The 26,464-nt window shown below is 41.5% G+C and overlaps 4 protein-coding genes and 1 non-coding gene across 6 annotated transcripts; 3 read left to right on the forward strand and 2 right to left on the reverse strand.

Moving 5' to 3' along the window:
- The first annotated feature begins 4,816 nt into the window (after positions 1-4,816).
- LOC118116726 (syntaxin-11-like) lies at positions 4,817-7,415 on the forward strand. Its single transcript, XM_035168566.2, has 2 exons — positions 4,817-4,948; positions 5,897-7,415. The coding sequence occupies exon 2, from the start codon at positions 5,899-5,901 to the stop codon at positions 6,754-6,756; it is 858 nt and encodes a 285-aa protein (XP_035024457.2). The 5' UTR covers positions 4,817-4,948; positions 5,897-5,898; the 3' UTR covers positions 6,757-7,415.
- A 325-nt stretch (positions 7,416-7,740) lies between these two features.
- On the forward strand, positions 7,741-11,015 carry stx11a (syntaxin 11a). The gene is made up of 2 exons (XM_035168992.2): positions 7,741-8,003; positions 9,227-11,015. The coding sequence occupies exon 2, from the start codon at positions 9,232-9,234 to the stop codon at positions 10,111-10,113; it is 882 nt and encodes a 293-aa protein (XP_035024883.1). The 5' UTR covers positions 7,741-8,003; positions 9,227-9,231; the 3' UTR covers positions 10,114-11,015.
- Positions 11,016-11,713: 698 nt separating this feature from the next.
- On the forward strand, positions 11,714-11,796 carry trnal-uaa. The gene has a single exon. It is a non-coding gene; the product is annotated as a tRNA-Leu (tRNA).
- A 2,292-nt stretch (positions 11,797-14,088) lies between these two features.
- On the reverse strand, positions 14,089-19,692 carry fbxo30a (F-box protein 30a). Its single transcript, XM_035168990.2, has 3 exons — positions 19,497-19,692; positions 16,529-18,601; positions 14,089-16,415 (listed from the first exon to the last, which is right to left on the reverse strand). Exons 2-3 carry the CDS (start codon positions 18,545-18,547, stop codon positions 16,212-16,214), a joined length of 2,223 nt encoding a protein of 740 aa, XP_035024881.1. The 5' UTR covers positions 18,548-18,601; positions 19,497-19,692; the 3' UTR covers positions 14,089-16,211.
- Positions 19,693-20,296: 604 nt separating this feature from the next.
- si:dkeyp-110a12.4 (pancreatic secretory granule membrane major glycoprotein GP2) lies at positions 20,297-26,052 on the reverse strand. Of its 2 annotated transcripts, XM_035168991.2 has the most exons (8): positions 25,412-26,052; positions 25,192-25,296; positions 23,054-23,214; positions 22,829-22,964; positions 22,310-22,404; positions 21,535-21,703; positions 21,220-21,331; positions 20,297-21,090 (listed from the first exon to the last, which is right to left on the reverse strand). In XM_035168991.2, the coding sequence occupies exons 1-8, from the start codon at positions 25,577-25,579 to the stop codon at positions 20,915-20,917; spliced, it is 1,122 nt and encodes a 373-aa protein (XP_035024882.2). In that variant the 5' UTR covers positions 25,580-26,052; the 3' UTR covers positions 20,297-20,914. The 2 variants fall into 2 exon arrangements, with proteins under 2 accessions (XP_035024882.2, XP_047197748.1); XM_047341792.1 differs by lacking the exon at positions 25,412-26,052 and having other exon boundaries at positions 25,192-25,302.
- Positions 26,053-26,464: the final 412 nt, after the last annotated feature.

The raw sequence follows: 26,464 nt of genomic DNA on the forward strand, positions 1-26,464 counted from the left end.
GTATGTATTGTAACATAACTGTAAAGTGCTTGAGCCTGTAGTATTTACTTAAGGTACAAATTTAACTAATTAAAAAACGAACTGTATGATAAATACACAGGACAGGAAACATCTTTATCTTGAATGAAGTATTCTCCTTATGTTTCTCATGTAACAATATGTAATCAGGATCTAGAACAACTCAGGCTGTGTAACAACAAGTGGGCAGATAACACATCGTCTGACTAGTTATCCAAACTCCAAGTCTTTCAACATAGGGCATGAAAGTGATTTGAAGAGTTCTAAGAAAAACATCTTTAACTAACATAGAGCGAAAACGGATTACGATTTGTTTTCCTCTATCAACGGGCCTGTTCAGAAACCTTTGAGGAACACATTGCTGTGATTATTTGGCTCATCCGTTTCCTCCTGTTTTTGATATTGCATGTCAATGTCCCTTAAAACCACTGGTTACACTCTTATATGGATGTACTTTTGTGAATGAGAGTATTTATTGCTGAATTAGGTATAAAAAAACAAATCTATAAAGCTCACTTCCTCTAAAGCTCACTAATGGACATGTTACATTATGTTTCTTTGATCTGTACGGAAACCAAGATGTAAAAAATGATTTGGCTTAATTGACCCTGTCCCTTTTTCCGGGAAAGTAGGAACTGCTTCTTCACTCTGACAAATGAGCAACAAATCTGATTATCATGTCTGTCATGTCAGCTCAAAGAGGCTCAGACTGGCTGCTGGGATGTTGTTGAGTCATCCTCAAGGGAATAAGTCACCACCTCTTGAATGAAAGAGTTTACATAACTGTGTGAGACATCTGGCGTCCCAGGTCCGAACTCAGAGGAAACCACAGAGTTTTCTGGATTTTCTTCTCTGTACATGTTTATCACAACATAACAGAAGAATAATGTGTTTCTATAAAACACGCATATAACTTCATCTGCGCACTAAATGCATTGTTACAACGGAGTAATTATTACGTTATTTAACGTTTAAGCTGTAAGTGCTTCAGAGAAATGAGCGTAGGGCTTGTTTCCTTAGAAAAACAGGTACTTTCCAATAAGACACCTTTTATATATCATTAATCAAAGCTCCCAACTTTTCTGGACCAAAATTTACTTTAAATATTTGATTAATGATATATATAACTACAGGGTTAAACGCTTATCACAAAGTGAAAACACCCAAGAACAGGGATTTTATTTTATAACCTCCTTATACCAAATATTTCCTTGATATTGTCTCACTTCTGTAACCGGTAAAGCGTTTATTAATCATTAATATAGCACTGTATCAAGGATGCCTTATTAGCAAGGGATTCCAAAATCAGGATGTTATTCTTTTATTTCATTGTCAAAATAAAGAGTTGTTCTTTATGGCAATCAAATAAGGTGAATAGTTGACTATATAGTATATTATGTTATATATTTGTTTTGCAGGTCAGGTTAGGACGTAAGCATCAGACAAGGCAACAGGAAGTTTCATTAAACAAGTAAGTTACACTGAAACGATTTTGCCTGATAAGGCATATTTGCTGATTAGCCAATGAGAGTGTGTAATTGCAATAAAACAATTTCAGAACAGCGTGAAATTAAGCTGACTGTAAAGTCAAGCACAGAGTTCTTCATGAAAATGGAAATCAACTGACTGGTCAAGTGCAGCTCCGGAGCAAAACAGTCTTAACATGATTTGGATATTAAATTGAGACATGTGGGCAGAATCAAGGCCGGACAACACATAAAACAATCTGATCAGTAAAAATAAAAATGTAACAGTCCAGTATAAGACGCCCTGTCTCCAGCATGTATACCTGCACCGGCTTCCCTCACTACCCCTGTGGTAAAGCCCAGGACAGATTTACTGAACACTGAAGAGCCACCTCAACTGTAACAAAGTGAGACCTTGGGAAGCGGTGGGAGCAGAGCAACATGTCCAATCCCATGACAGACATTCATGTTAACTCGATCAAATGCTTGGACACACTGGTGCTGTTATGTGAGCCTCAGCACGACGCTAATAAGCTGAATTAATTCGAGTCACAACTTTGGATAACTGAAAACAGCTGATGTTTTCTCCACCGATTACTGCAGCCTAACTCCCGAGGCCTGATGCAATATAATGAAATAACACACGCAGGGGGGTCTCTCTGAGTCCGTCTGCATGTGGGTACATGTTCCATCTTTTTTTTTTGCAACCGGGCATCAAATATAAGTTTATGAAAGAAATTGGAAATCGCATGAATGTGGGTTTTTTTTAATGCTTTGCCAAAGTTTTTTGCTCTGTGCATAAAATTAGATAAGAACACATGAAGAGCAGCAGACTTCTGATATTGTTTTCGTTTTGAATCTCGACAGTATGTGAAAATGAAATCAGTCCACTTCGCATCATAACACTGTTGTGATTGGTGTCAGCAAAAGGAAAACTTCACAAATGAGATTAAGCCTGCCACGTTACAGAGATAATCATCTGACAATCAGATATGACAGCTATGTAAACATTTTTATTAAAGAGATGAACAGCAGAGAAACAGAAATCTGATTTGTATTTTACGTGATTATTTCATTTTTAAATACTCAAACAGGATTTTCTTTCACGTATTTAGAGAGTTATAGTGCTGTAGTTGAGCCATGATGGAAAATGCAGAAAGTGAAAATATATATATATATCCCCCTTATTGTAACTCTGATCATGAAATAAAATGTTGTGCCAACACACACACTGCAGAAAAAAATGTGCATTTCCTTTTTAATTGCAAAAAAAGGATCTACACAAGAAAATCCGGTCATGAGGCGACAGAGGTAAAATATCTTTTTATTTATAGTTTCACTGATTTGATTAAGAATCCCTTAAATTCATGGTACATTCCCAATAAACAGTTTCCAATGCAGCACCGAGGAATGGAGGTCAAGTCAGATCACATGCTCAGTTGCTGACCGGTGAACCAGGGAGACGACATGTGAAGCTCACGAAACACCGTTTATGTATAAAAAAAAAAACATTTCGCTTCAATCCGAATCAGCTGACCAAAAAGAAAAAACTAGATTTAAACAAGGACTTTCAACTTGTAATTTTTGACTTTGGTAATAAAAACAAATGTCATGCTTTGACGAATGTCCACATTTTAAACTTCCCGGAAACTTCCCAGAATTGAAGCTGTTATAAATTATGAATGAAAATGAACAAATAAGATGATCAATTCCTTTATCCTTCTATCTATCTATCTATCTATCTATCTATCTATCTATCTATCTATCTATCTATCTATCTATCTATCTATCTATCTATCTATCTATCTATCTGTCTATCTGTCTGTCTGCCTATCAAATGGAATTCAATGTAAATGGCCTCATGTTTATTATCTTCACGAGCTCTTAGATATGGAACAGTCAAAGGAAACTACTGTTGTACCACTGACATCTGCTGGGCACAATGAATACTCAACTGACAGATACTCAGATTCTTTATCCAAGCAAGTCAATGTGCATTCAGAATAATGCTTAATTAAAATGAATAGAATAGTAAATTAGAGTGTAGAAAAGTATTTTCAGCAACATGTTTTAAGTTTGCAGGAGCCAGTGAGCAGCACTTGAGTGTTCTAACAGGTTTCAACTTGGTTAGGTCCATTAGTTAAAGTAGGAGATTCCCCTTTTTACCGAGTCACAAGATAAATCTGAGGTCACATCAGATGACGAAGGATGAAGGGAACGAATGAGGCTCTACTCAGAAATATCTATTAAAAGTTCTATATTTAGCCACTTTGGACCAAAAATAGTTATTGATTTCAAGATATAGTTGGTTTTGTAAAGGGACACAAGACATGTTTTTTTTGGTTTAATTTTGAATAATGGAGTAAAAAACTGTATGTCCTACTAAGATGTAGAGGATACAAGTATAGGACAATATTACTCTGAGGTAAAATACTTACAATAAATGTACTTTTAATACAAAGGTCATGTAGAAGTTAGAGATAAAAGCATTCTCTGATTTATAATATCTAGTTTTACTCAAGTATTTCACGTTTAACAACTGGTGTTTATATGTTGTTGTTTTTTTTACTTGTCTGTATTCACTGTGGTATAAATGGAGAACTGTGCAGTGTCCATGTAAAACTTGTTTATCCTCTAGAGTAAAGTGTAAACTAGGTAAACTAACGTTCCAGCCTTAAGCCTCAACTTCAGAGTCATGTGTCAGAGCTGAACACTGAAGGAGTGAGTGACACATCAGACTTGCTCAAAATAAAAGTCCCCTTTGAGATGCAAGGCCACAATGACTCAGACTCACAGAGGCTGATGGGAAATTACTAATCCACTGCTGTCTGTGGAAATACAGACACATCCCCTCAACATTTCAACCATTTAAATATAGTTCAGCTTCTTCTTCTGGCAGCCACTTGACAGTTGGTGGTTTCCCTCTGATCTTTTCATGAAACCGAAAGTCAGTTCCGATCACTGTCCATCACGGTGGCAGAGCAGAGTTGACTTCTGCGCGACTTCATCGTTTGTTATCTTGTACGACGGCTTCAGTTTCACCCGTTTGGAAGACAACATAACTGAAATACTTTCTGTGTCACTGTGGGATGATCCCTGACTTTTATCTCACACATTTCCTTTTATTTCTCTTCATAATACTTTTCACAACCGTTCACCATTTGTGTTTTCAAACATAAAAACACAATTACTGGACTACAACAGCTGACCTGAGAATATGTAGAGAATAGTCAATTTATCATTCATCTTTACGATGAATCTTTGCAAGGCCTTATCTTACTGCACGTCACTCTGTGCCTCCATGTGACACAAGAGGAATGCAGAAAGTTTTGTTTCTGAAAAACCTTTCCTCTTAAAACCGGTGTCTCACTGATGGTTACCATTGAAATTAAAATCTCTCACTAGATTTCCCGTGGCCGTCACACTTCCCATTGGATTTCTATGATCAGCTTGTGCAACAGAAGGTGAATAAACCATTTTTACATAACTTACAAGTAAGGTTAATAATTCTGTTTCTATACTTTTTGATATTTAGTGTCCGTTTGAGGTCGGATCTGAATTTAAAAACCAGCACAGACAGGAAACCTCAACCTGAGATCGGAGGCCTGTTTACATTTACTCTTGCCCATGAAGGATTTGCAGTTAAAGTACTTTAAAATACCCGTTACACAATACTCTCCTGCTTTAAAAACGTGTTTGGTCAGTCATTAACCAGATTAAATGACCTGGCAGATCAACTCATCTAGAATTACATGATACTGAAAAGCTTGTTGTGCATATGGATTTCTCAAGCTGTGTGTTTTCCTGCTGTTTTGCAGCAGCTTGACTGAATCCAGTCGGCGTCTTCAGTCTGGCTCAGCTCCGGAGACTTAACACTCGACAAGTCCACACTTGTTTGAGTCTAATGAGACTTTTGATGTTTTTCATTTCAATTGTTTCGCTTCCATTTGTACACATAAATGTGAATCTACCAGAATACATTTTTAATTTGACTTGTCAGTTTCTATCTTCGTCACAGGGGAGTGAAATGGACAAAACAAAGTTCAGAAGATGAGGTCAGAATTAAGAAAAAGAAAGATTCAGACCCTATTCTAGATTTCAAATGTCTATATTTCACATATTAACTATGAAAAGGAGCCTATGTATAAGGTGAACCAGTATATGTGTACCTCACTCTGTGGAAATGAACAGGGACTGAAACCTTTGCACTTTTGCACATTTTTCCGAGTTTGCTGGATGTTATAGTCACAATATTCAGGCCTCTGCTCTCACTGTTGTACTTACAGCTTCCTTCTGCTGCCAGTGGCAACAAAAAATGGTTATTTCAAGTTTAACTCTTCCAAATCTTGTGATTTTCATGCTCATGTGACTGAATTAAAATATATTCTCCCTCTTTGTCCTCTTGCTCTCAGACATGAGGGACAGGCTAACACACTTTCACCAGGTGCAGAGTGACTCTGAGGGTTTCAGTGCAGTGGAGCTGGAGGACCTGTCAGGGCCAGGGGCCGCAGTATCACACTTTGACCAGGAGCTGGCTGGTGTCCTGCAGGAGGCCCAGGAGATACATCTGGAGATCCAGCAGATCCAGAATGACATCAGTGAGCTGAAAGATGTGAACTACCAGGCCTTAAACAAAACCACACACACCACCGCAAACAAGCGGGACTCCAATGCAATCGGGGCAGATGTTAAACGCAGGGGAGAAGCTGTGCTGCAGCGGCTGCACATGATGAACGCTCTCAGAGGGGAACTGGAGCATCAGCGTGGCAGCTCTGACCCCACAGCGCGTATCGCCCGGACACAGTACCAGTGGCTGAGCAGTGCTCTGCAGGAGGTGATGTGCAGCTACAACAACACAGAGATGAGCCACAGGGAGGCTTGTAAACGTCAGATCCAGAGGCAGATGGAGGTGGTGGGCAGGGAGGTGAGCGAGGAGGAGCTGGAGGAGATGATGGAGGGCGAGGAGTTGAACGTGTTCAGCGTCCAGGCCGAGGGCAAAACGGCCCGCTCTGCTTTACTGCAGATCGAGAGTCGTCACAAGGAGCTGCTGGACTTGCAGAAGAGGATGGAGGTCATCCAGGAGCTGTTCCTGGATGTGGCCCTGCTCGTAGAGGAGCAGGGGGCCGCCTTCGAAAGCATCCAGAAAAATGTCCAAAGTACTGGAGTGGCCATTCAGGATGTAGTATTCCAGCTGGATAGAGCCACTGCATCTGATAAGAGCAACCCCTTCAAGAAGCTGTTTTGTGGATGCTTCCCATGTTATTTCTCATAGGTGTGATGAGGGGCCAAAGGGTTTAGATAAAAGAACGACCCTTTAAAACACCGTCTGGAGCTGTCAGTGTGTAGAATATTGTGAGACTGTAGCTGAACTGCAGTTGTTTTCCAGATGTTGGTTCAGACACAGTGAGCACAGTCGATGGATCAGTGACAGTTGAACAACCTGAACATTGATGATGATGAGGTGAAGTTATTCCGGTTTCAAACTTCTTTCAAATGTCAAGTGAGTTAATGATAAACATAACACAACATACATGGCTCAGAGAGATTTAATAAACTAGTGATATGTATTATTCACAAACATCAGCAAATAACTTTGTAGTGTATTTAATAGTGAATCTAAAAGAAACTGGCTTAAAATTCTTGTATAATCAAAAGCCACTGGTGTAATGTAAATAATTGAACCCGAGCAAATGTACTGTGACCTCTGTACTTAGTAATGGTATCAATGTAGTACTTTTACTTATAATGACGTATTTTCACAGTCTGCACCAGGGGTGGATCTATGGGTGGGGTCCGGGGGCACTGGTCCCAGCGGAAATCTCATTGGTCCTTGAAGGGCCCCTGTGTCAGTAGTCCATTTTTTTTATATGTATATACAAATAAACTAGTCAGTTACTGATAATACAACAATAAATACAACAATAAATATGATAGTTTGTTGAGAATTTTTATTTTCTAAGCTTTTTGGAAGTACACAATTTCCAAAATGTATTTAATCATGTGTGTTTTTGTTTAAAGCCACAGAGCTTACAGTAAAATTAATGACTTAAATATTGACCTTACTGAAGCAGGATAGATATATAATTGACTGCTGTGTGTAAATCCATAAACAAAAGAAAGGAACAGAAAAGACAAGAAAAGCCTCAAACTCAAACACAAACCAGAGAAGTGGCGAAGAGTGTGAAATGCAAAGGAGGCGTGATCTTCCGTGTTAGTACCTGCTGCAGCCTGTCTGACTCACACACAGCGTCGCTCCGAGGTAATGTGTGTGTGTGTGTGTGTGTGTGTGTGTGTGTGTGTGTGTGTGTGTGTGTGTGTGTGTGTGGAGGAAAGAGAGAGAGAGAGCGCGTGTGTGTGTGTGGGGACAGAGAGAGACCTCCTGAATCACACTTTGACTCTTGTACATGTTGAAATGTGCTCTTATAACGGAGAGAAAAAGAGGAAATTAGCGTCTCTGTGGTCTCCTCTCCTGCTTCATCGACTTTGTACCATAGCACCACTGGAGGAGAACACAACAAGGTAAGTGCCCACTGTTGTACGAGGCTCTTGTACACACCTACAGACCTGATAATGAAAAATAGACTCAGATAATCAATCAAGTGAATTGTGGATCAGTAACTCATCACAGACGGATTTCTGTAACAGCTTGTTGTCACTTTTTCCTTTTCCCTCATGATGCTGGCTTTTCATCACCATTGACGCTGTACGGTTTATTAGTGAGATTATTTTCCGTTATTCTTATCACTTTACTTCTATTAAACAAATGAGCTTAACAGGAACTAAGAGTCTCAAGTCGACGCCCTGTAATTGATTTGAAGGTTCTGAGTTGAGGAAGTTACTCAGCAGCTTCCTTCAAGAGCAGTTTACACATAGACAGGTCCGTCTCTCTATAGAAAACACATCTAACACTGCAATGAATCAGTCTTCAACAAATGGCTCTAGAATGCATAGTTTTCAATTAGGTCTCTGTATTCAAGTTTCCAAGTCTCACTATAGGATATGTGCACATATTTATTTATTATTAAAAATCCTTAAGATAATAACTCATAGAAATTACAATATCAAAAGAAAGAAGGTACTTATGGTCATATAAATATGCTGCTGAGCCTGTTGATGAGTACGTCTCTTTTCATGCAGTTTGCCTCATCCTGTGGTTCCCAACCAGGGGTTAGACTGCTCCAAATGAAACCCATTTAAATCTGAGGGGTCGTGACTGGATATGTGAGAGAGAAAAGAATTGAAAATTATGTCAAATTTGTGGGTTGATCTGCTGGACTTAGTTGGAGCCGCTAACCTTCTGGAGTCTCTGGTAACTGCTCAGGGGAGAAATAAATAGTCCAGCACAGAGTCCCTCATAAAATGACAACTTGTGTAAAAGTGTCAATAAAGAGGATATAATGTGTAATATAATAAATTTCAGAGGTGCTGTTGTTTGTTGTGCAATCCTACACACAAACAAACCAACAAACAATAAAACGGGTGTAAACATAACCTCCTTGGCAGAGGTAATGCAACTTGGTCCCGGCTGGACTAGCAAATTCTAAGGGTTATAAAATCTGCCAAACTGCAACTATAAAACTGACAAATTAACCTCTAATTTCTAATTTGTTGAATTAGTCCAACTGGTAGGGGGGTTTTGTTATGCTTTACAGAGAAAAGCTTTAGCTATTTAATTATTATATTCCAAAATGTCCAACTATTTCTGTTACGAGGTCAGTAAAAGTTCCTGACTCCTCTTGCAGGTGAGATGAGGGACCGGATATGTGAGCTGCAGACAGCCACCTCCAAGTCTGCAGAGGAGGAGCGGAGTGATGAGGAGAACCACAGCCCTGAGGATGAGGAGCACCTGGAGCAACATGCCATCGTGTTTGAGGCAGAGGACCTAATGGCCGGCATCTACAAGGAGGCCCAGGCCATGAGGAAGGAGATGTTGCTGTTCAAAATGGACGTGAAGCGTCTCGGGAAGCAGAACACCAGGTTCCTCACATCCGTCAGGAGGATAAGCAGCATCAAGCGGGACTCCAACGCTCTGGGCCGGGACATCAAGGCCCGAGGGGAGGCCATTTACGCTCGGCTGGAGAAGATGGGGAAGCTCAGCAAGCAACTGGAGGAGGAAAACGGATCTACCTCAGCTATAGCTCGCATGGTGCGTTCGCAGTACGTGTCTCTGACCAACGCCTTCCACGGCACCATGTCCGAGTACAACGAGGCCGAGATGGTGCAGAGGGAGAACTGCAAGACGCGCATCCAGAGGCAGGCGGAGATTATGGGCAAGGAGGTGAGCAGGGAGCAGATAGACGAGATGATCGAGACGGGCAAGTGGAACGTCTTCTCTGACAACCTCCTCCTGGATGGAAAATCCGCCAGGTCGGCGCTCAACGAGATCGAGAACCGCCACAAGGAGCTCCTGGAGCTGGAGGGCCGCATCAGGGACATTCACGAGCTCTTCTTCCAGATGGCCATGCTGGTGGAGGAGCAGGGCTGCATGATGAACAACATCGAGGCCAACGTTGGTGCAACTGAGGACTACGTCGTCAAGGCTTCGGCTCAGATCAAGCAGGCCGTGAAATACAAGAGAAACAATCCGTGCAAGAAACTCTTCTGCTGTTGCTTCCCCTGCTGCAAATGAGGCAACAGGTTTTCTTCATCAAACTCTTGAGTCTAGATTAAAAATCCTATATAATATTTTGTTATTTTACTCTGTGACTCCATTTTCAAGCAGCAGCGATGTTAAAATTTCCCACCCGTCAATTATTTTTCTTTACTGGGCCGGTTTCAAACCACAAATTCATATGCAAACAGTGTTTAGTGAGATATGGTTTTACATTTCCTGATTGTTACTGAGTACAGTTGCATGATCAGACATCTAAGCTGTCATTTTAATGCACAACCCTCAGCCTTCTTTCCCTTTAGTCAGCTTTGTAAGTTGTGTTGCAAGATATTTAAGTGATGAAAAATATTATATACTTATTAATAAATGTCTCCTATAGCAGCTTGTTTTAACAGCCTGAATGTAAATCTATTGCTGGAAAGTGGAACTCAATGTAAAGCAGTTTCTGTTTACAGCCATTGCCTTGATCTAAAACACACAGCTGCTGATTGTGGTTAGCAGGCGAGGAAAGACAGATCAGTGTGGATTGTGTAATATGTGTGTAGTTATCACCAGCTACAGGCCGAGAGCTTTGGGCTTCTCAAGACTCAGTGATGAAACTGTCTGAGCTTCAACTCAATCATATTCACTTCTGCCCCGGAGGTTTTATGTTTTCATCTGTTTGTCTGTTAGTTAGTAAGTTTTACACTTTAATTTAAACTTTAAATGAATTGTGACAAACTGTGAACAGGAAACCTTCTATCTCATATATCTGTGGCTTCAGTTGTCTGCTTTTTTAATTAATTTTGTCCACAGAGAAGGTCTGCGTTTGTTTGTTAGCAGGATTACGCACAAACTACTCAACCTATTGCCATTACATTTTATGGAGGGGTGAAGCAGGACCCAAGGAAGAACCATTAAAATGTTGGTGTGGATTTGGATCAGGGGGTTGGATCTTGGAATTATTTTTTCACTTTCTTTAACATTGCAAGATAAGGTGTTTTTTAAACAGTTTCATAGATTTCTCAGAGAATAACTCATGGATCTTGATGAAAATGATGAAAAAGGGGACTGATATTTATGAGTTTGTGCAATTTGATGCAGATCCAATTGAATCCTGGTCTGTATTATTTAAATGTGGTTCCATAATGAGACCTGTTCAGGTTTCCACTGATTTTCCTTTGTGTGTACATTAAGGCACAGCGACAACAGAAGAGAGAAAAGGAAAGTAGGACTTCATGTTTGCACAGCCGGCCGTGTCCCGCTGTACCGTCAGTGTAAAGATAGTGAAACTAAAGAGACCTTTGTGTTTTCTGTATGACACAGAGCCTGCAGTTAGTACCTGGTGAACTGAAGCTGAGATCCTCTGTGACTGGGACCATTTTACACAACATGAGAGACACTGCTGCCTCTTCTCAGTGTTGCAATGGGTGTGCAATGATTGCACTTCCTCAGCAGCACTGTGTGGTTTGTGTGTGTGTGTGTGAGTGTGTGTGAGTGGGGGGCATGTTAACAGCAGCATGACTGGCTGTATTTGCACTGTGGCGTCATGGATCTACTCAGGTAGACTCATCTCACATGGTTGTTAGTCATGTGTCTGACTGATCCTGATCATCCTTGTAGTCAATCATGAGTACAAACCAGGATGGCCGAGTGGTTAAGGCGTTGGACTTAAGATCCAATGGACAATAGTCCTCGTGGGTTCAAACCCCACTCCTGGTAAATGGTGTGCTTTTTACACTCATCACCTTCACTGCATCTAAAGAAAGAATGTATCCATGAGGTGTTTTGGAAACATCTGAATACTCTGCCTTTCTCGACAGACTGTTTAAAGGGATAGTTCACGCAAATATGTATTAACCTATTATCTCCCCACCAATTTGCCGACAGAAGGGTGGGTGAAGTGTATGAGTCCACAAAACCCTTTTGGAGTTTCAGGGGTAAACAGCGTTGCAGCCGAATTTGATACAATCGAAGTAACTGGTGACCACTTCTTCAAGTTTTTAGTCTAAATGTTCTCAGTGATGCTCACACGAACACAGCTCCGGAGATGGATAGGCATTTTATAAATTTTTGTCTTCCTATTTTACGTTTTGAAGAAGTGGTCACCATTGACTTCAATTGTCAGGTTCGTTTGTGACTAAACGTTCTTAGTTGCTAATTATAGCAATGTGTTAATTTTCTAGGGTGATTTTATGTAACACCCACCACAGACAATCAACAAAGCTTTACAGCTTCAAAACCCACAGAGGGGGAAACACCCGAACTCAGCTGACAAACTGTTCCAAGTTAATACTGTGTTTCCCTTTAGGGAGTTTGGGGGTAAATAAAGGCAGCACATGTCACTGTGAATGCATTATCTTGTCCAAATGTAGACAAATCTGTGGCCCCCAACCCCAAATTTCCAAAGGACGTGGTTCATTAGGCTACTGCGTTGTTTTTGAGTTAACAACAGAAAACAGCTATTTTGATTTTGATTGTTTTATCTGAAATGATTTTACATCAACACAAGCAAAAGGTGACACCAACAATTGAACCATTTTTTTTTTTACAACATAGGACAAGACCCAAACAATTACATTTTAAATGCCTTGAAATGTCCAGTTTTGTCTTCTTGTTTTATCCTTTTACAATATATCAGTATGTAACTAAAACACAATAGTGGAGGAATAAGCTACTGAAACATTTCCTCCTCTGTATGAATATCTTTTGTTTTTAACGGGAGAAGGTGAACTTGTGGTGTTCTGGCGCCATCTAGCTGTCCACTAATGCATCAATAGTAATCTATCACTTCTCCCATTTAAATAAGGCAGTGAACCACCTCCGCCTACAATAACTGGACAGATAAAACCCTGCATTAGTATTCAACAACTTGAATCTTAATCCACACACAGGATTCAAACTCCTGAAACGTTACTGTGCTGAACGATTAGAGCGATGGGGGGGCACTAGGACCCAGACCCAATTCAGCAGATTAAGGTGGGAGCCCCTCAGCAGTTGATGAGAACAGGTGTGTCAGCATTCATTCCTGCTCCTGTGATCACGCCGGGGCACGTGACGCCTCGTGGTAAACCAAACAAACCTTTTGTTGTTTTAATTTGAAATGTGGGATTGTTGGCGTATTTTTTATTTAAATATATAAGTTATTGGAGTTTTACGACTACAAAGTATGGGTCTGCCAACACTTTGTTTCTTTTGTAAAGGGTCATAACAGTCCAGGCGTAGCGGCACTGGTGAGGTATGAGAATGTCTGTTACTATTAAGCTGTGTTAGGTGGTTAGACTGAAATGGGCTGTGTTCATTTCACAGGCAAAGTGCTGGTTGCTGTTTTTATATTGTTTTATTTCCTGTATTTTAGTAAGCATAGTGTTAATTTACCATTTTATTGTTTTTATTGCTGCAGCTGTTGTTGGCCCAGTCCCGGAGTCGGTTGGTGCAGCAGGAGTTCATCTGTTGATTTGTGGTTATCATTTGGGGTTTGCTTCGGCACTGGTAGTGGTTTGGGTGATTTCTGATGGGGGAGGAAGGGTTTTACATGTGTATAGTTTTTGTTACTCACTGATGGCACACACCACCGTATCAACTTTTAATTTCTTTTATAGAACTGATGTGAAGTGATTATAATAAACCGGCCTGTTAGGCACACGGCTGTTGGCTTTAGCATTGAAGTTCATCTGTATTTACATCTACGACAAGACAGGGCTCACAAGTTAATTGTTTTGTTTACTTTCTAGACCACCAGCAGGATAAAACCTATATATACACACCTCGTCCTTTGTCACATGAGCCACTTGGCTGATGCAACCTACTTAGCATGAAATGTTTCCCCTTTGCAGTCCCATAACGTTTAGGGAGCTTTAATCAAAAGTGAGAATATTAAACTTTATTCCCTCAATGAATCTGTGTGACACAAATGTTCCAGTGTGACCCATTAGTGAGTTGTGTGTTCGCACAGCGGTGGAAACGGCTGCAATAAACTGAACAAGTTGTAGAGCTGAAAAAGAAGCATCAACATTTTAAAAACCGAGAGCCTGTTTATTAAAATGCTTCAAAATTCAAACAGGTGAAGCTGGCATATCTTGGTGAAAAACACACACTCATTCAGCAGGAGTGAAAAAAATAATTCTGATGAAATTCTGATACACTCCAGGTGCCTGCAAAGACCTGTCTGCATTGAAGTAAAAGAAAAACAAGAGTGTGCTGCAGATGACAAACATTTAGTGATTTATAGCTCGGGTTCCCCATTCCACTTCATCAAATTTAAAAAAGGTTAAAACTTGAGGAATGAGGCAGGCTATCGGATCTGACTGAAATTCATCATGATAGAAGATTTATTTTTATGTAACAGTTCATACGAAAATATATTCGAAACTGAGACGTGAACTAGTTAAACACGTCTGAAACTGTACTGACAGATTCATTTTCAAAAGACATCAAACTCGCATGCAGAGAAAAAAAACCCTCAGCATCCTGATTTCTAATGTTACAGTACATACCTTCATGTGCAAATCAATATTCCAAATACAAATCCAGACATTACAGATTCTGTCTCTTTCCAAATAAAAGTACCAGTACAAAAATAAGAAATAAACCAAAACTCAGGTCAGGACTTATTAGAATAAAAAAAGAACAGATTAAACATTGCTTGGGCTTTAAATCAGACTTCAAAACTATCAAACAATTTTTTTTTGCCCCTCAAAGGAACATTATTTTTAACCAGTTATCAGTTTGTTGTGACAGAATGTAATCTACTTAACGTGTTCATGCGTCGTTAGACCTAAATACCAAATCCAAACGATTTTGATCACTCCATGTTTTTAAAGAACATTCGAACAGCTGACGTCCTAGTTCAGTTATTCCCGATTGGACGACAAACCTGAAAACATGTCATTTGTTAGTCGAGCACTGCAACAACACACACACACACACACACACACACACACACACACACACACTGTTACGTTATAATAATACTGAGTGGTACACCGGTCGGTTGTAAGACCCCACAAGAATCAAGTCAGCGTGTCCTTCTGAGCTATTTTGTTGAGCGCACACATAATCTGCTGCGAGACAAAGGTAACCCTGAGACACCAAAACATTTCAACACAGTGGACATGTAGTGCCATAAACCTACACGCATGATAAATAATGAATGTGAACATAACTAGTTATGCTAGTTACTGGAGGGAAGTGTGCGTGTCTGCTTTAGTCATAAACACCTGACCTGCAGGTGTGTCTGAGGTCTGACACTGAGGGAGGGAAACAAAGTTTCCTCGTCATCGTCCACAGTCGCTGATGGATTCTTATATCCGCTGCGTTCACTCTTCTGTCACTTGCTACATTTAGATTTTCTGAGAAAACACCTCTCATTCTGACTAATAGGCCAGCTCATTGGTCAGAGATGAGGAGAAGAGAAGAGGAACCACCTTTTGTTACTGCCATAACGTCAGCGCCACATACCAAACCACAAAACCCTTCTTCTGAGTCACATCAACACCCGCAGTGATACAGCTTGATCATCCTGCACAATGGGTGGACAGTGGGCAGAGCTAACACAGATGTTTGGTCAGTCGTAATATGTAGAATTAAAGCCATGAATTCTATGAGCTCTAAGCAGCACACACACCATCACTCACTATCAGGATACAATATAAAAACCGTGCAAGATACCAGTAAACTGTTACAGCTGGAAGCAGTAAAGAAATCTCACTGAGATGTTCTCAACGACCCCAAGACTAGAAAATCAAGTGTATCGCAATTTAAGGCTCTACTCTTACCTCCAGTGTAGCACAGTACTGACTTATCAATATAAAAATAAAAAAAATCTACATCATAACATCTGATTATTTACACTATGTCAGAGTAGATAATAGTAGAACTTCAGTACAATGGTATTAATAAATCCCTCATAAAATACAAGGCTAGTATTAAATTTGATTGTGACCATCCTGATCTGTGATTGCAGGAAAGTCGACCACAACTGACTTTGTCTTATTTATAGGAGTGAACCAAATAACATCCAACCAGAAGTCTGTTTGTAATCTTTTTAAGGCTGGAAGAAACTAACATCTGTAAACACAGAAAACACTGGAGGAACTCTGATGGTCTCAGAAATGTCCTAACACGGACTTCTTCGCTTATGCTACTGGTTTGAGAACTGAACGTAAACACCTCCCCTCTTTCGTGAGCTCTCTGGTGAAACACATGCACGGCAGAGGGATGGCCTCCTCCCGGCGGGTGATCGTGTTGAACTTGCACTTCTTGAGGTGGTCGGCCATGCTGGCGATGTTGGCGAACTTCCATTCGTTCACTGTACCGAAAGCCGTGCTGAATCTCCACACCTGAATGAAAAACAGGATTGATCCGTTACTTTTCATGCAGTGAGCACAATTAAACATTGTTTCCACACAACAGATTAGTGAGACTGCTATAAAATATGTGCAAAAAGACCAACCTTATCTGTGATCTGCCATGAATTAGAACCATCAGCACGCCGTTTCTTCTCCCACAGCAGGACGACCATGCCACGCATCTGGAGCAGACTGGCGCACACATCCCTCATGGTGCGGGACGCCCTGGATAGTTGGCACAAGCTGAAACTGTCCAGGAAGCTTGCTACATGTTGCAAAACCTCGAATGGAAGACCGCTGAACTGATCGCACTGATCAACAAAGTGGCAGGTGTTTCTTGGGAAGTTTTCTCCAGTTCTTAAAGGTAGACCAGGTCTAACCCCAAAAGAGCCGAGGTGCCTGTCGTGGATTATTCGGAAGCCCTGTACCGACGGGCAGAATCGTCTTTGGGAGTAGGTGCAGCCATAGTAGGCCAAGGGGCAGCGTTGTTCCATCCAGCCATTAAGTCCAGCGTGGATATCTCCGTGTACGTTTTTGAAATGAGACGCAAACTCATCCCTCCGAAACAACTGCCCACACACAAAAGTGAACATGGAGCGTTGTTTGGTTTGGTATCGAGCCACACATTCGAGCACCAGGTCCAGCCTGAGAGTGTGGAAGGGGCTGGGGTTGGAAAGCTGTGGGCTGGCGTGATCACAGGCGGAGGCTGAAGCAATGTCCCCCACCATGGTGTTGGTAGCAAGAATGGCTGAAGGGAAGGAGAACGTCTGAGTACCAAAGTCAATGTGATAGCCATCAACAAATCTGCTGTCGGAGATGCCTCTGCCTCCTGGAGAATCACCGAGGCAAAAGAGCAGAGCTGCAGTGATGAGGTCGATGCCGTGGAGACCCAAGGGGTCGTCTGCTACCTCCAGGTCAGACGTATCAACTGACTTGTCCTCCATCTTTGCTCGAAACAAGTATGGGTCTGACAGCAGAGCCCGACGTCCATTAAATGTAAACATGCTAATACCTCTAAGGACTTCTACATTCTGTAGTTTACGCTCCAAGCACCTATACCTGAGTTCACTGGGTAAGTGTTGCACTTGCAAGAAGTTATTTCTCACATGATCGGACAGCAGCAATGGCATAGGGGGTGAGAGTGGTGCTTGTTGGGGCACAGGAGGCCCCAGAGCTACGAGGGGCATGTAATTCTGAGGCATCTCTGGCCAGATGAGGTTGGAATCATTAACTGGCTCCTGGATAATATCTTCCTTTTCCTCAAAAAACAACTCTACAAAATCATTTTCTTGTCCCCAGCCAATTCCATCTTCTTCTCTATGTGTGTTCACAGCAAAGTCGACCCCACCCACTGCTCCAAGCTCACACTCTGAATCAGAGTCGCTCTCCTGCATATCTACATTCTTTCCACCCTCTGCAACATAAACATTATGGTTATCACCATTTTCTCCGTTGTGGAGGGCTCCATTCTTATCAGTCTTTTCCCCATTTAGATTCCCAACAATTACATCAATATCCGCAGAATTAGTGAGGATGTCCAGAGCCGCTGCCAAATTTCTACTAGTCTCTGACGAGGGGCTGTACAGCTCAGTATAGGGCTCCGCTTCCATTTCCACAGTTCTATTACCTAACACTGTCTCTGGTAAACTTGACGCTGTTGCCATCTTGTCCTTTTCATCTGCTCCTTTAAATCCAATCTTCGACACAGTGGTCGTAACCTTCAGGGACTCTAAAAGCATCCGCTGGTCCTGCAGGGCCAAGGCCATGTCTAGCTGCTCCACCTCATCAACGTCTTTGCTCAAGTTCTCATAGGACTTGCGATCAGCATAGCTCACGGGCCAGCGGTTCCACTCCATCGTACAACACACTATACTTGCTGGGCAAGTCTCTAGGTGCTTCGCCATCCTGATCCTTGCAATTGAGAAGGGGCATCCAAACCCACTGTTGAGGCACGGCAGCCGCTCGTACGGACACAACAGGCGATGTTCCTCAAGTTTGCATGAGTGAAAAACTGCCCCGCAAACAAGCGGGCAGCACATGAGGTCGCAGGAAACCCCTGGTTCTGGTCTTACCATGCATCTTCTTTTGATGCATCTAAGGCAGTGGGGATGCAGGTGCTCCATTTTCTCCCTGTGTTGCTCCGTGCCCGAGAGGGAAAAGGGGTGAGGTGTTCAACCCTGTAACAAAATTAGCAAAGTAACATTTTATTCACAGCTCTGGAGATATAACAATCGAGTCATGGTTACAGTAACATTAGTTTAGCACATGGAGTCCTCCGCTGGGGCACGCTGGTGTAACATTATCCCATAGAGATATATTCTGAGGTGCACACTGTCCCGACACACGTGAGCTCCAATGCCCTGTAACTCACCCCCACACATGTTTGCTCCCCGTCTGTGCCTGTTTACCACATATTCCGGCAGATCAGTATCATTTCACAACACCCTTCTTAGATTTCCTGGTGACACAAGTTCTTTGAAAGCTTCGGGGGCAAACCTGACCCCTCAACTTTAAGATCTCAGACCAGAGTTCGGTGACAAACCCTGAAGAATTCCAACTTGTTGTTCAAACTGTTTTCTCCCCCCAGCCGCCACAGGCCGGTGAGGTAAATACCTCTGAAGCATTAGCCTCGGGTTTATTTTGGTGGTGTTGCTTGCGGAGGGGATAATGAGCACTGGGCTCAAAGGACACCAAACAATAAGTTAAAGTCTCACAACAATGCTGCAAGTCCACACAGGAGGACTATTGTTCTAAGTCCTTGCAGCCACTGCCAATAACAGCTAGCAGGCTAAATTACGCAGGCAAGGTTAGCAAACAGCTAAAAACACAAACAACTCAGAAGCCGGTTCTTCCAATTCCGCCCGTTTACGGTCGTATTACCGATTATACTCCTGCGCTGTGTACAAGTATAAAATGTTGTCATGACAACTGTGCGGCAGAAAGAGCGAAGTGTCACGTCGCCGAAGTTTGTACAGTTAAACAAAAGAAACACAAACAACATGGCCAGCCAGCTAGCATTAGCAGCTACACTTCGTTAGCCTCGCTAGCTAGTCGCTGGTAGAAGCCGCTTACCCGAGTTACGGGGATTTCCCGGTGTTTGACTTGTATCTTCACTCGTGCTCGGCTCCGTGTTCTTCCACAGAAACACCGTCGCCACGTTATCTGCCGAGTCCGGAGCTCTTTTTCCGACAGGAGCCGGTGAATGTGCAGCTGCTGCGGCTCCGCTGCTTCTGCGTCTGTCGGTGTCTGTGTTGTTTGGTGCGGAGGGGCATGACGCAGCTGCTACGTCATCACGCAAAAGGACCAGTCAGGGCCGTGACAGACTGAAATAGACACAGAGGGAAAACCCCCAGTGACTGTTATATATATACACATCTACATATATACATATTTATAAATATATATTCTAAATGTATGTGATGATGCTTCTGAAGTTCAACGGGTGTAGACACCTGCCAGCAAATTAAATGGTTAATATATATATATAAACATGTATATAAGGAGAAAATCTGACTATTAAGGACACAAAATGACATAAGTATAATTAGATTAAGAAACATCCCTTTTCATTGCAAACTGTATGATTTATTCAATGTTTTACATATTTAGCTATTAGTTCCTACATTTATTTATTCATACTTGAGTCTTTTTTTTTTGTCCTTCATGTCAGAGGCGTTCTATTTATTTTACTGACCAACTCTTAGTATAACATACAACACCAAACTGTTGTTTGTTTGTGTTTTTTTTTAGCTTAGCTTGACATCATAATGTCATGGTATTATCTATTTGTGTTGGTTAGAGATTGTTAGCAAACCCCATTTTGGAAATGAAATAAAGAAAATGATTTTATTTTAACAAACAACCAACAAAAGTTTCATGAGGCCGCCTTCACCAGTTTATTCTTTTATAAACAAACATATGTATAACCTGGAATTCCTGGTTAAATATCTATTATTGTCCCAACTCTCATTTCTCCTTAAAGGCCAAAAGACAAAGACAAAAATGACCAATGAACGGATCCTCGTATCAAGGATTAAAACCAACATTATCCCTTAAATAACATAGATAATAAAAATATTCCCACTGCAACTAAAACCCCTTTACTTATTGTATAAAAGGGACATAAAATGTATAGTTATATAATGTAGATTATAATTACAGATGTATTGCTGGGTAAGCAGTGTTTCAATGTTCATGATCATTTGCTTCTGAAAAGTAGTGAGGTTGAAGTTTAAAGAAGAATAAAATGGGAATATTCAAGCACAGTACAATGACCTACTTAACTTTCACCACTGAGAAAAACAACAGCAACATTTGAGAACTTTATTAAGTCGATTTCCTTAAAAAACAAATTTTATAAAGAAAAACACCTGCAAGACTCTCGTCGTTATCATAAATCACAAGTGTGCATTTGCTTTTGCATTTGTACATGTGTGAACATGTGTTTGTTTGTCCATTCATCAGCTGAGAAAAGCTCCTGATGGCCTGCTTCACGAGGCCACCTCTGAGATGTGGTGAATGTTGGACAGAGTGAGCTGCGCCTCCCGGGCCGGGTAGAAACGTCTGGAGCGCAGCCACAGCCTCCCGAACACCCCTGTGATAAGCAGCAGGACGACCAGCAGCCCTCCTAGGACAAAAGTCTCCACGGGGGGGCCTCCGCCTGCATCTACAGACACAAAGGAAACAGGTGGAAACACACTTTAGCATACAAATAGTTTTTAGTATCTGGAATCTCAAAGCTTTGACGATTTGAAAGCTGAAATCCACATAAATGAAAGAGAATGTAAAAACTGACTCAGATTGGGCTTTTCACTGTTTGGTAGTCGTCTGATTGGTCCATAAGACACCGTGTGGGACAGTGGGACGTCTCTGCGCATCCTCATTAATGTGACTTCACCAGAGCAGTTCTGGAAACACATGAAAAGAACTGATGCTACGAGATGCATATTTAAAGACCAGGGCAGCCTAACTGGCCCATCATGGAGCTGAGAAACAATTCTGTCCTGATGGGTCTATATTAAGGACATAAGCTGAGCCCATCACAGGCTACTTGTCTGAACTGGCCTGTGACTCCCAGTGTGAGGAATGGGTGTTGCATGCGCTCACTCACAGGCTGACACAGCCCCGGAGCGTTGTGGCAGATCTGGATGTTGCAGTGGAGAAAGACGTTGGCGTAGGAGCTGCCGACAAACTTAAACATTTGTATCCGGAACATGGCCTCCGGACCCTGGCCGTTCTTCAGCACACTCAGGGTCTGCTCGTTGGACAGCACCGGGCAGCTATGAGGGGGGAGACAGAGAAGTCAGGCAGGTCTGGTGGGAGTAAGATTGAAATCTAGAGTCAAATACTGCGAGAAGGAACAGATTTCAACCCAAGATCTCAGTGTGATGCACGACAAAGCTAAGACATAACGCAAACATTATCTGCAGCACCGTGAGAGACAGATTTATTGGTGTATTTTCCTTTCCCCCCCTCCTGCATTGTGAAATCATTGTGCAGCGTTTCATTGCTCTTTGCTGTTGCCAACAGTACCAAATACAGCCTGGTTGTCAAGGACGTGCACAGCTGTTGAACTGAAACGCATGTGGCCTCTCAGACGGGGGAGTCACATGACCCGGGCTCTGAGAAGTTGTTGTCTGGAACAAATTCTCCTATTTCAGATTTCAACAGCCCCTCATGTGAGAGGACTTAGAGCTGTGTGCGAGGGTGGTGAAATAACAACAAGCTATAAGCAGATTTCAACACAGCCTGATTAAATAAATCCAAACCTAGTTATTCTTATATTTCAGGTCCAAAATGACAAATAGAAAAAAATTAACTTTGCCACTGTATATTTGATTATGATAATTTTGTTCTGCTTTTGTACAAACACTTCTGAGGCCGACCTGTCTCTGATGAAGGTGTACTGTATGTTGCTGTATGGATCACTGGTCGGTGTGGCCCAGCACCTCTCGATCCGCAGCATCAGGTCAGCCGGTATCTGTGGGGACAGACGGGAGTGACAGTCAAAATGTACACAGGCTGAATGCTTTTCCACGATGGACTGTGAAACTCTGATTCCTGGTGCATAAACAACAGCTGTACAAAGAGGTTATAACAACATCTAGGAGAAGAGCAGCACGATGGGAGTGTTAGATTTCCTGTGTTGCTTATAATGCATCCACCACACAACATATTGCTTAACATCATGTAACAACATGCTTAGCCTGATCCAAACATAGCTGTCATGGTATGACAGTGCTGTAATGTGTTTTTGTCTGTAAGTCAAAAGCTCAGCATACATCTTCCCTGTCACGGCTCATCTTAAACAGGCATTTTACTCAACACAAAACGCTAAATATGGCTTAAAATATGCAACTAAACCTTACACAATATTCAAGTTAATATGAGACGTGAGTATTTACCATGAAAACCTTCACAAAGATGTCGTCCTCCAGGGTCAGCGATGGCACAGTCGTCCATCTGTCCTCGAAGGCTTCGTCTTTGTACAACAACATGGACACGGAGAAGTTTCCGTCCTCCGTGTTTAGAGTGATCGTTCTGTAGAGTCAAAACAGACACGTGTTAAAAAACGAATGATGTTACTGAGAGGTCGGAGGTCATTTAGATAAAAAAACAAAAACAGTCACCTGACGTCCACTCTGATCATGTTTTCCCCGTTGGGTTGCCGCACCATGTAATTGACGGGGTAGCGACACACAAACGTTATGTTGATGTAGTTTCTCGTGATGACCTCTGAGTCGTTGTTGTGTATGGTGTTGATGAACATGATGTGTGTGTCATCTGAGGCCTGAGGAGAGAGAAAAGAAAGAAAAACAACATTTCAATTTCTACGCCTTTTTTCAATCAACCATTGACCATCACAATAAAAGTCTTCACAGAGGTGACAGGATAAGAAAATATTTTGTAATTGTTGCTATTACAAAATACCTGAAACTATTAATTGATTTTCAGATTCATTTTATTCAGATTCATATTTCTAACCTGAAACCATCACAAGTTTGGCATTTTTGCCTGTAAATGTGTTCAAATTAATGAATTATTATAATAGATATCGATTAATTTTCATTTATTAATTGACTAATCAACCAGAATGACACTCAGTAGAGCACATACTTCAGCCAAGGCCCAACAGTCTCCTTATGAAACCACATTTAAATGGGGAGATTAATTGACTAAATGTGGAAGCTCTACTTTATGAGCAGTGCAAAAGTGAAGCCCCACATAAATGAGACGGTTCTTTCTCTTTATATGGTTTATATCACTGTTCACATTCCAGATTACATCAAGACGCATGTGAAGTGGCCACAGCTGCAGCATTTACAGTTGTAAGAAACAGAGGAAGTGACTGAGGGGACTTTATGTGACCTCTTTCCCAGGCTGTAACGTCAACGGCTGTCATCCTTTCACACACTGTAAATGTGAGCGATACTGGTCTATATTCTTTTGTTGGCAAGTGACGTTGGCAAGACCGTAAAACGTAGACGAGGGAAAAGGTTGTGTCCAAGGTTTGTCAGGGCCCCTGCTGGGGCCAGAAGGAGGACGGCCTCTCATGGTCCCCGAGCAGGATGAATTGTCCCGGGCTCTAACGGCTGAGACATCTTTTACTACCTCTTGGTAAACACGCGACCCCCCACAATGAGCACCAGCGACAGGTTTCCACGGCAGGCGACAGGTCTTCATTACTTCATGACAGGACCCCACTGCCACTTGCACTTGTCACTCGGTAATACAAAGGCTCTGCATCTCACAAGAAGTATCGTTGAAACATGAGCAGAGGACGCTGCCATGTCTGAATGAAAATGTTTGACCTTTAAACCCAACAGTTCAGTCATTCCTCCGCTGACGGCGGGGTTTAAAAGGTCCTGCGGTCAAGGTGAAAAGCAAGACCGACACACACAGCATTCTTCTTCTAATCCAGAGGAGACATACTTTGCTCAGGCTCTATGCAATAAACTTGTAAAACTGCTGAGGTGCAGGACTGGGAGATCCCCCCCCCGTGTTAACCTTTTGCTCGCTTTACAAGAAAAACCTTCACGCATTCCGAGCAAGAAATTCAAGGACACTTGTGAACTAAAGTAGGGATTTAAACCCCACCGGAGATGGAGTCCATGAGAACAGCGGGATTAAAATAACCAAGGGGCGAGTTGACCAGTGATTTGTCGCCGTCCTATTCACTGAGCTTCAACAAATAATCATCATTCCCATGTAAATTCTGATAATTTAGCACTACAAGGCCATTCAAGGTCCCATCGCTGCGCTGAATAAGGCCCAGTGCTGTCATAGGGAAAAGGAACAACGCCTCCGTTCTTCCTTGACATGCACGCCACTCCCCCCCCCTTTCTTTTCTCTTCACTCCTTTCTGTCTGGGCTCAGGGTGTGTGCCTTTCTCTGACCATCTTATTATACATATGAGCTAATTCCTCAGTACCCATCTGAACACAGAATAGAGGGTCTCAGTCCACATTTACGTCACCACAGAAAAAAAAAAAAAAACCACTCTGCTCCCGGTCCAGTTCCCACAACAACCGTACACATCGTAAAATAGATAATTTATAATGATGGGGATTTTATGTTGTCAGTGATGGAGATACCGAGTGTAGTTTGTCTTCATGGTGGTTACAGCTGATGTATTCGTCCTTTGTTAGCAGCTCTTCTAAACGTCTCAGCTCACGTGCAACATTTGATTAGGTTTTTTTTATTAGACTCTTAAATCCTGCAGACGGGACTTTCACACACGTTTAAAGCAAATGTTTGAAGCTCGTACCATTATAGTCCCACAGTCGGACAGATTGGTCTTTATGCTGAAGACGTAATCATCTCCGACCTCAATGCCACGGCACTCCGGATCATTTAAATGCAAATCCCAAACCTAAACACAGGAAACACAATAATAAACACATATATTCAAGTATCACACTCGGAATTCAGTAGAATCGAACATCTGCCTTTGAAAAAAATACTTTTAAAGACTTAATAAGACTCACATAAACTGGAGGCTCTTTGTTGAGGAAAAAAACACTGGGTATCACAACCTCCATATGATCGTTGGTGCAAATGACAGTTTCATTGAGCTCTAATGGGAAAAAAAGATAATGAAAAAAACAACAGATTAAACTATTTCTCTGAAATATTAATTTCAGAGAATACAACATAATTATTTTAAAACTTATACCACTTTTCCAAACTACAATCCTACAAATTTATATTCAACATTTAGACAATGCAGTTTAACCATGTGTATTATCACATATTTAATTGAAATGTACTCAAGTACTCTGGTATTTCTGGCTGCTTTATATTTTTACTCTGTTAAATTTTAGAGGAAAATATTGTACCTTTCACTCTAATACATTCATCTTACAGCTAACTTTTCAAATTAATATTTTATATGCACAACATGTAGCTGAATTCTTTCAATATGATGCATTGTTATATATTAAAAGACCCAATATTGTACAAAGTAGTGAGTGGATGCTCCTCTTCGACCTACACCAGCACTAAAATGCTGTTTACACATTTATGCATCTGTAATAATGATCTAAAATCATCATGTGTAATAAATCTGAGTGGGTTCACTCTGCTGCATAATGAGTAGGTTCATTTTGCCAATAATACTTTTGCACCTATTTAATTTTAAACGCAGGACTTTACTTATAATTTAGTATTTTCACAGTCGAGTAGTTATTTCGACCTAACTAAACAATCTAAATACTTTTTCTGAGAGCTATGTGAGGACAGCCGGACTTGCTGGAGGTTCTTGATGATGTTTCACCTCATCAGAGCTGAAGAAGTTGTTCGGATCAGAGTGATCACATCTGCAAGAACCTCAAGTAACTCCAGTTGCCAGTTCCAGAGAAATACTATGACTGAGGATCTGTGGTCAAAGAAACTAGACACAAATTCAGATCTTACTGAACTTGATTAGATGATTGTTTTAATGAGAACATTTCAAAGATCTTAGAGTCTGCTAAACCTCCAGTAATCAATGAGAAAACAGGCTTATGACTTATTACCAGTAGATGGTTTCTGTGGTTTGA

Source organism: Hippoglossus stenolepis, chromosome 10 (genome assembly GCF_022539355.2).
Source record: "Hippoglossus stenolepis isolate QCI-W04-F060 chromosome 10, HSTE1.2, whole genome shotgun sequence".
NCBI classification, from domain to species: domain Eukaryota; kingdom Metazoa; phylum Chordata; class Actinopteri; order Pleuronectiformes; family Pleuronectidae; genus Hippoglossus; species Hippoglossus stenolepis.

Excerpts from the sequence above, each read along its gene's own strand:
- LOC118116726 (XM_035168566.2), top strand. The coding sequence starts at position 5,899 with ATGAGGGACAGGCTAACACACTTTCACCAGGTGCAGAGTGACTCTGAG.
- stx11a (XM_035168992.2), top strand. The coding sequence starts at position 9,232 with ATGAGGGACCGGATATGTGAGCTGCAGACAGCCACCTCCAAGTCTGCA.
- fbxo30a (XM_035168990.2), bottom strand. The coding sequence starts at position 18,547 with ATGGAGCACCTGCATCCCCACTGCCTTAGATGCATCAAAAGAAGATGC. Across the intron at positions 16,416-16,528 it reads CATGGCAGATCACAGATAAG|GTGTGGAGATTCAGCACGGC; the intron begins GTTGGTCTTTTT and ends TTTTTCATTCAG.
- si:dkeyp-110a12.4 (XM_035168991.2), bottom strand. The coding sequence starts at position 25,579 with ATGTTGTATTCTCTGAAATTAATATTTCAGAGAAATAGTTTAATCTGT. Across the intron at positions 25,297-25,411 it reads ACAAAGAGCCTCCAGTTTAT|GTTTGGGATTTGCATTTAAA; the intron begins GTGAGTCTTATT and ends TCCTGTGTTTAG. Across the intron at positions 21,332-21,534 it reads CTCCGGGGCTGTGTCAGCCT|AACTGCTCTGGTGAAGTCAC; the intron begins GTGAGTGAGCGC and ends ATGTGTTTCCAG.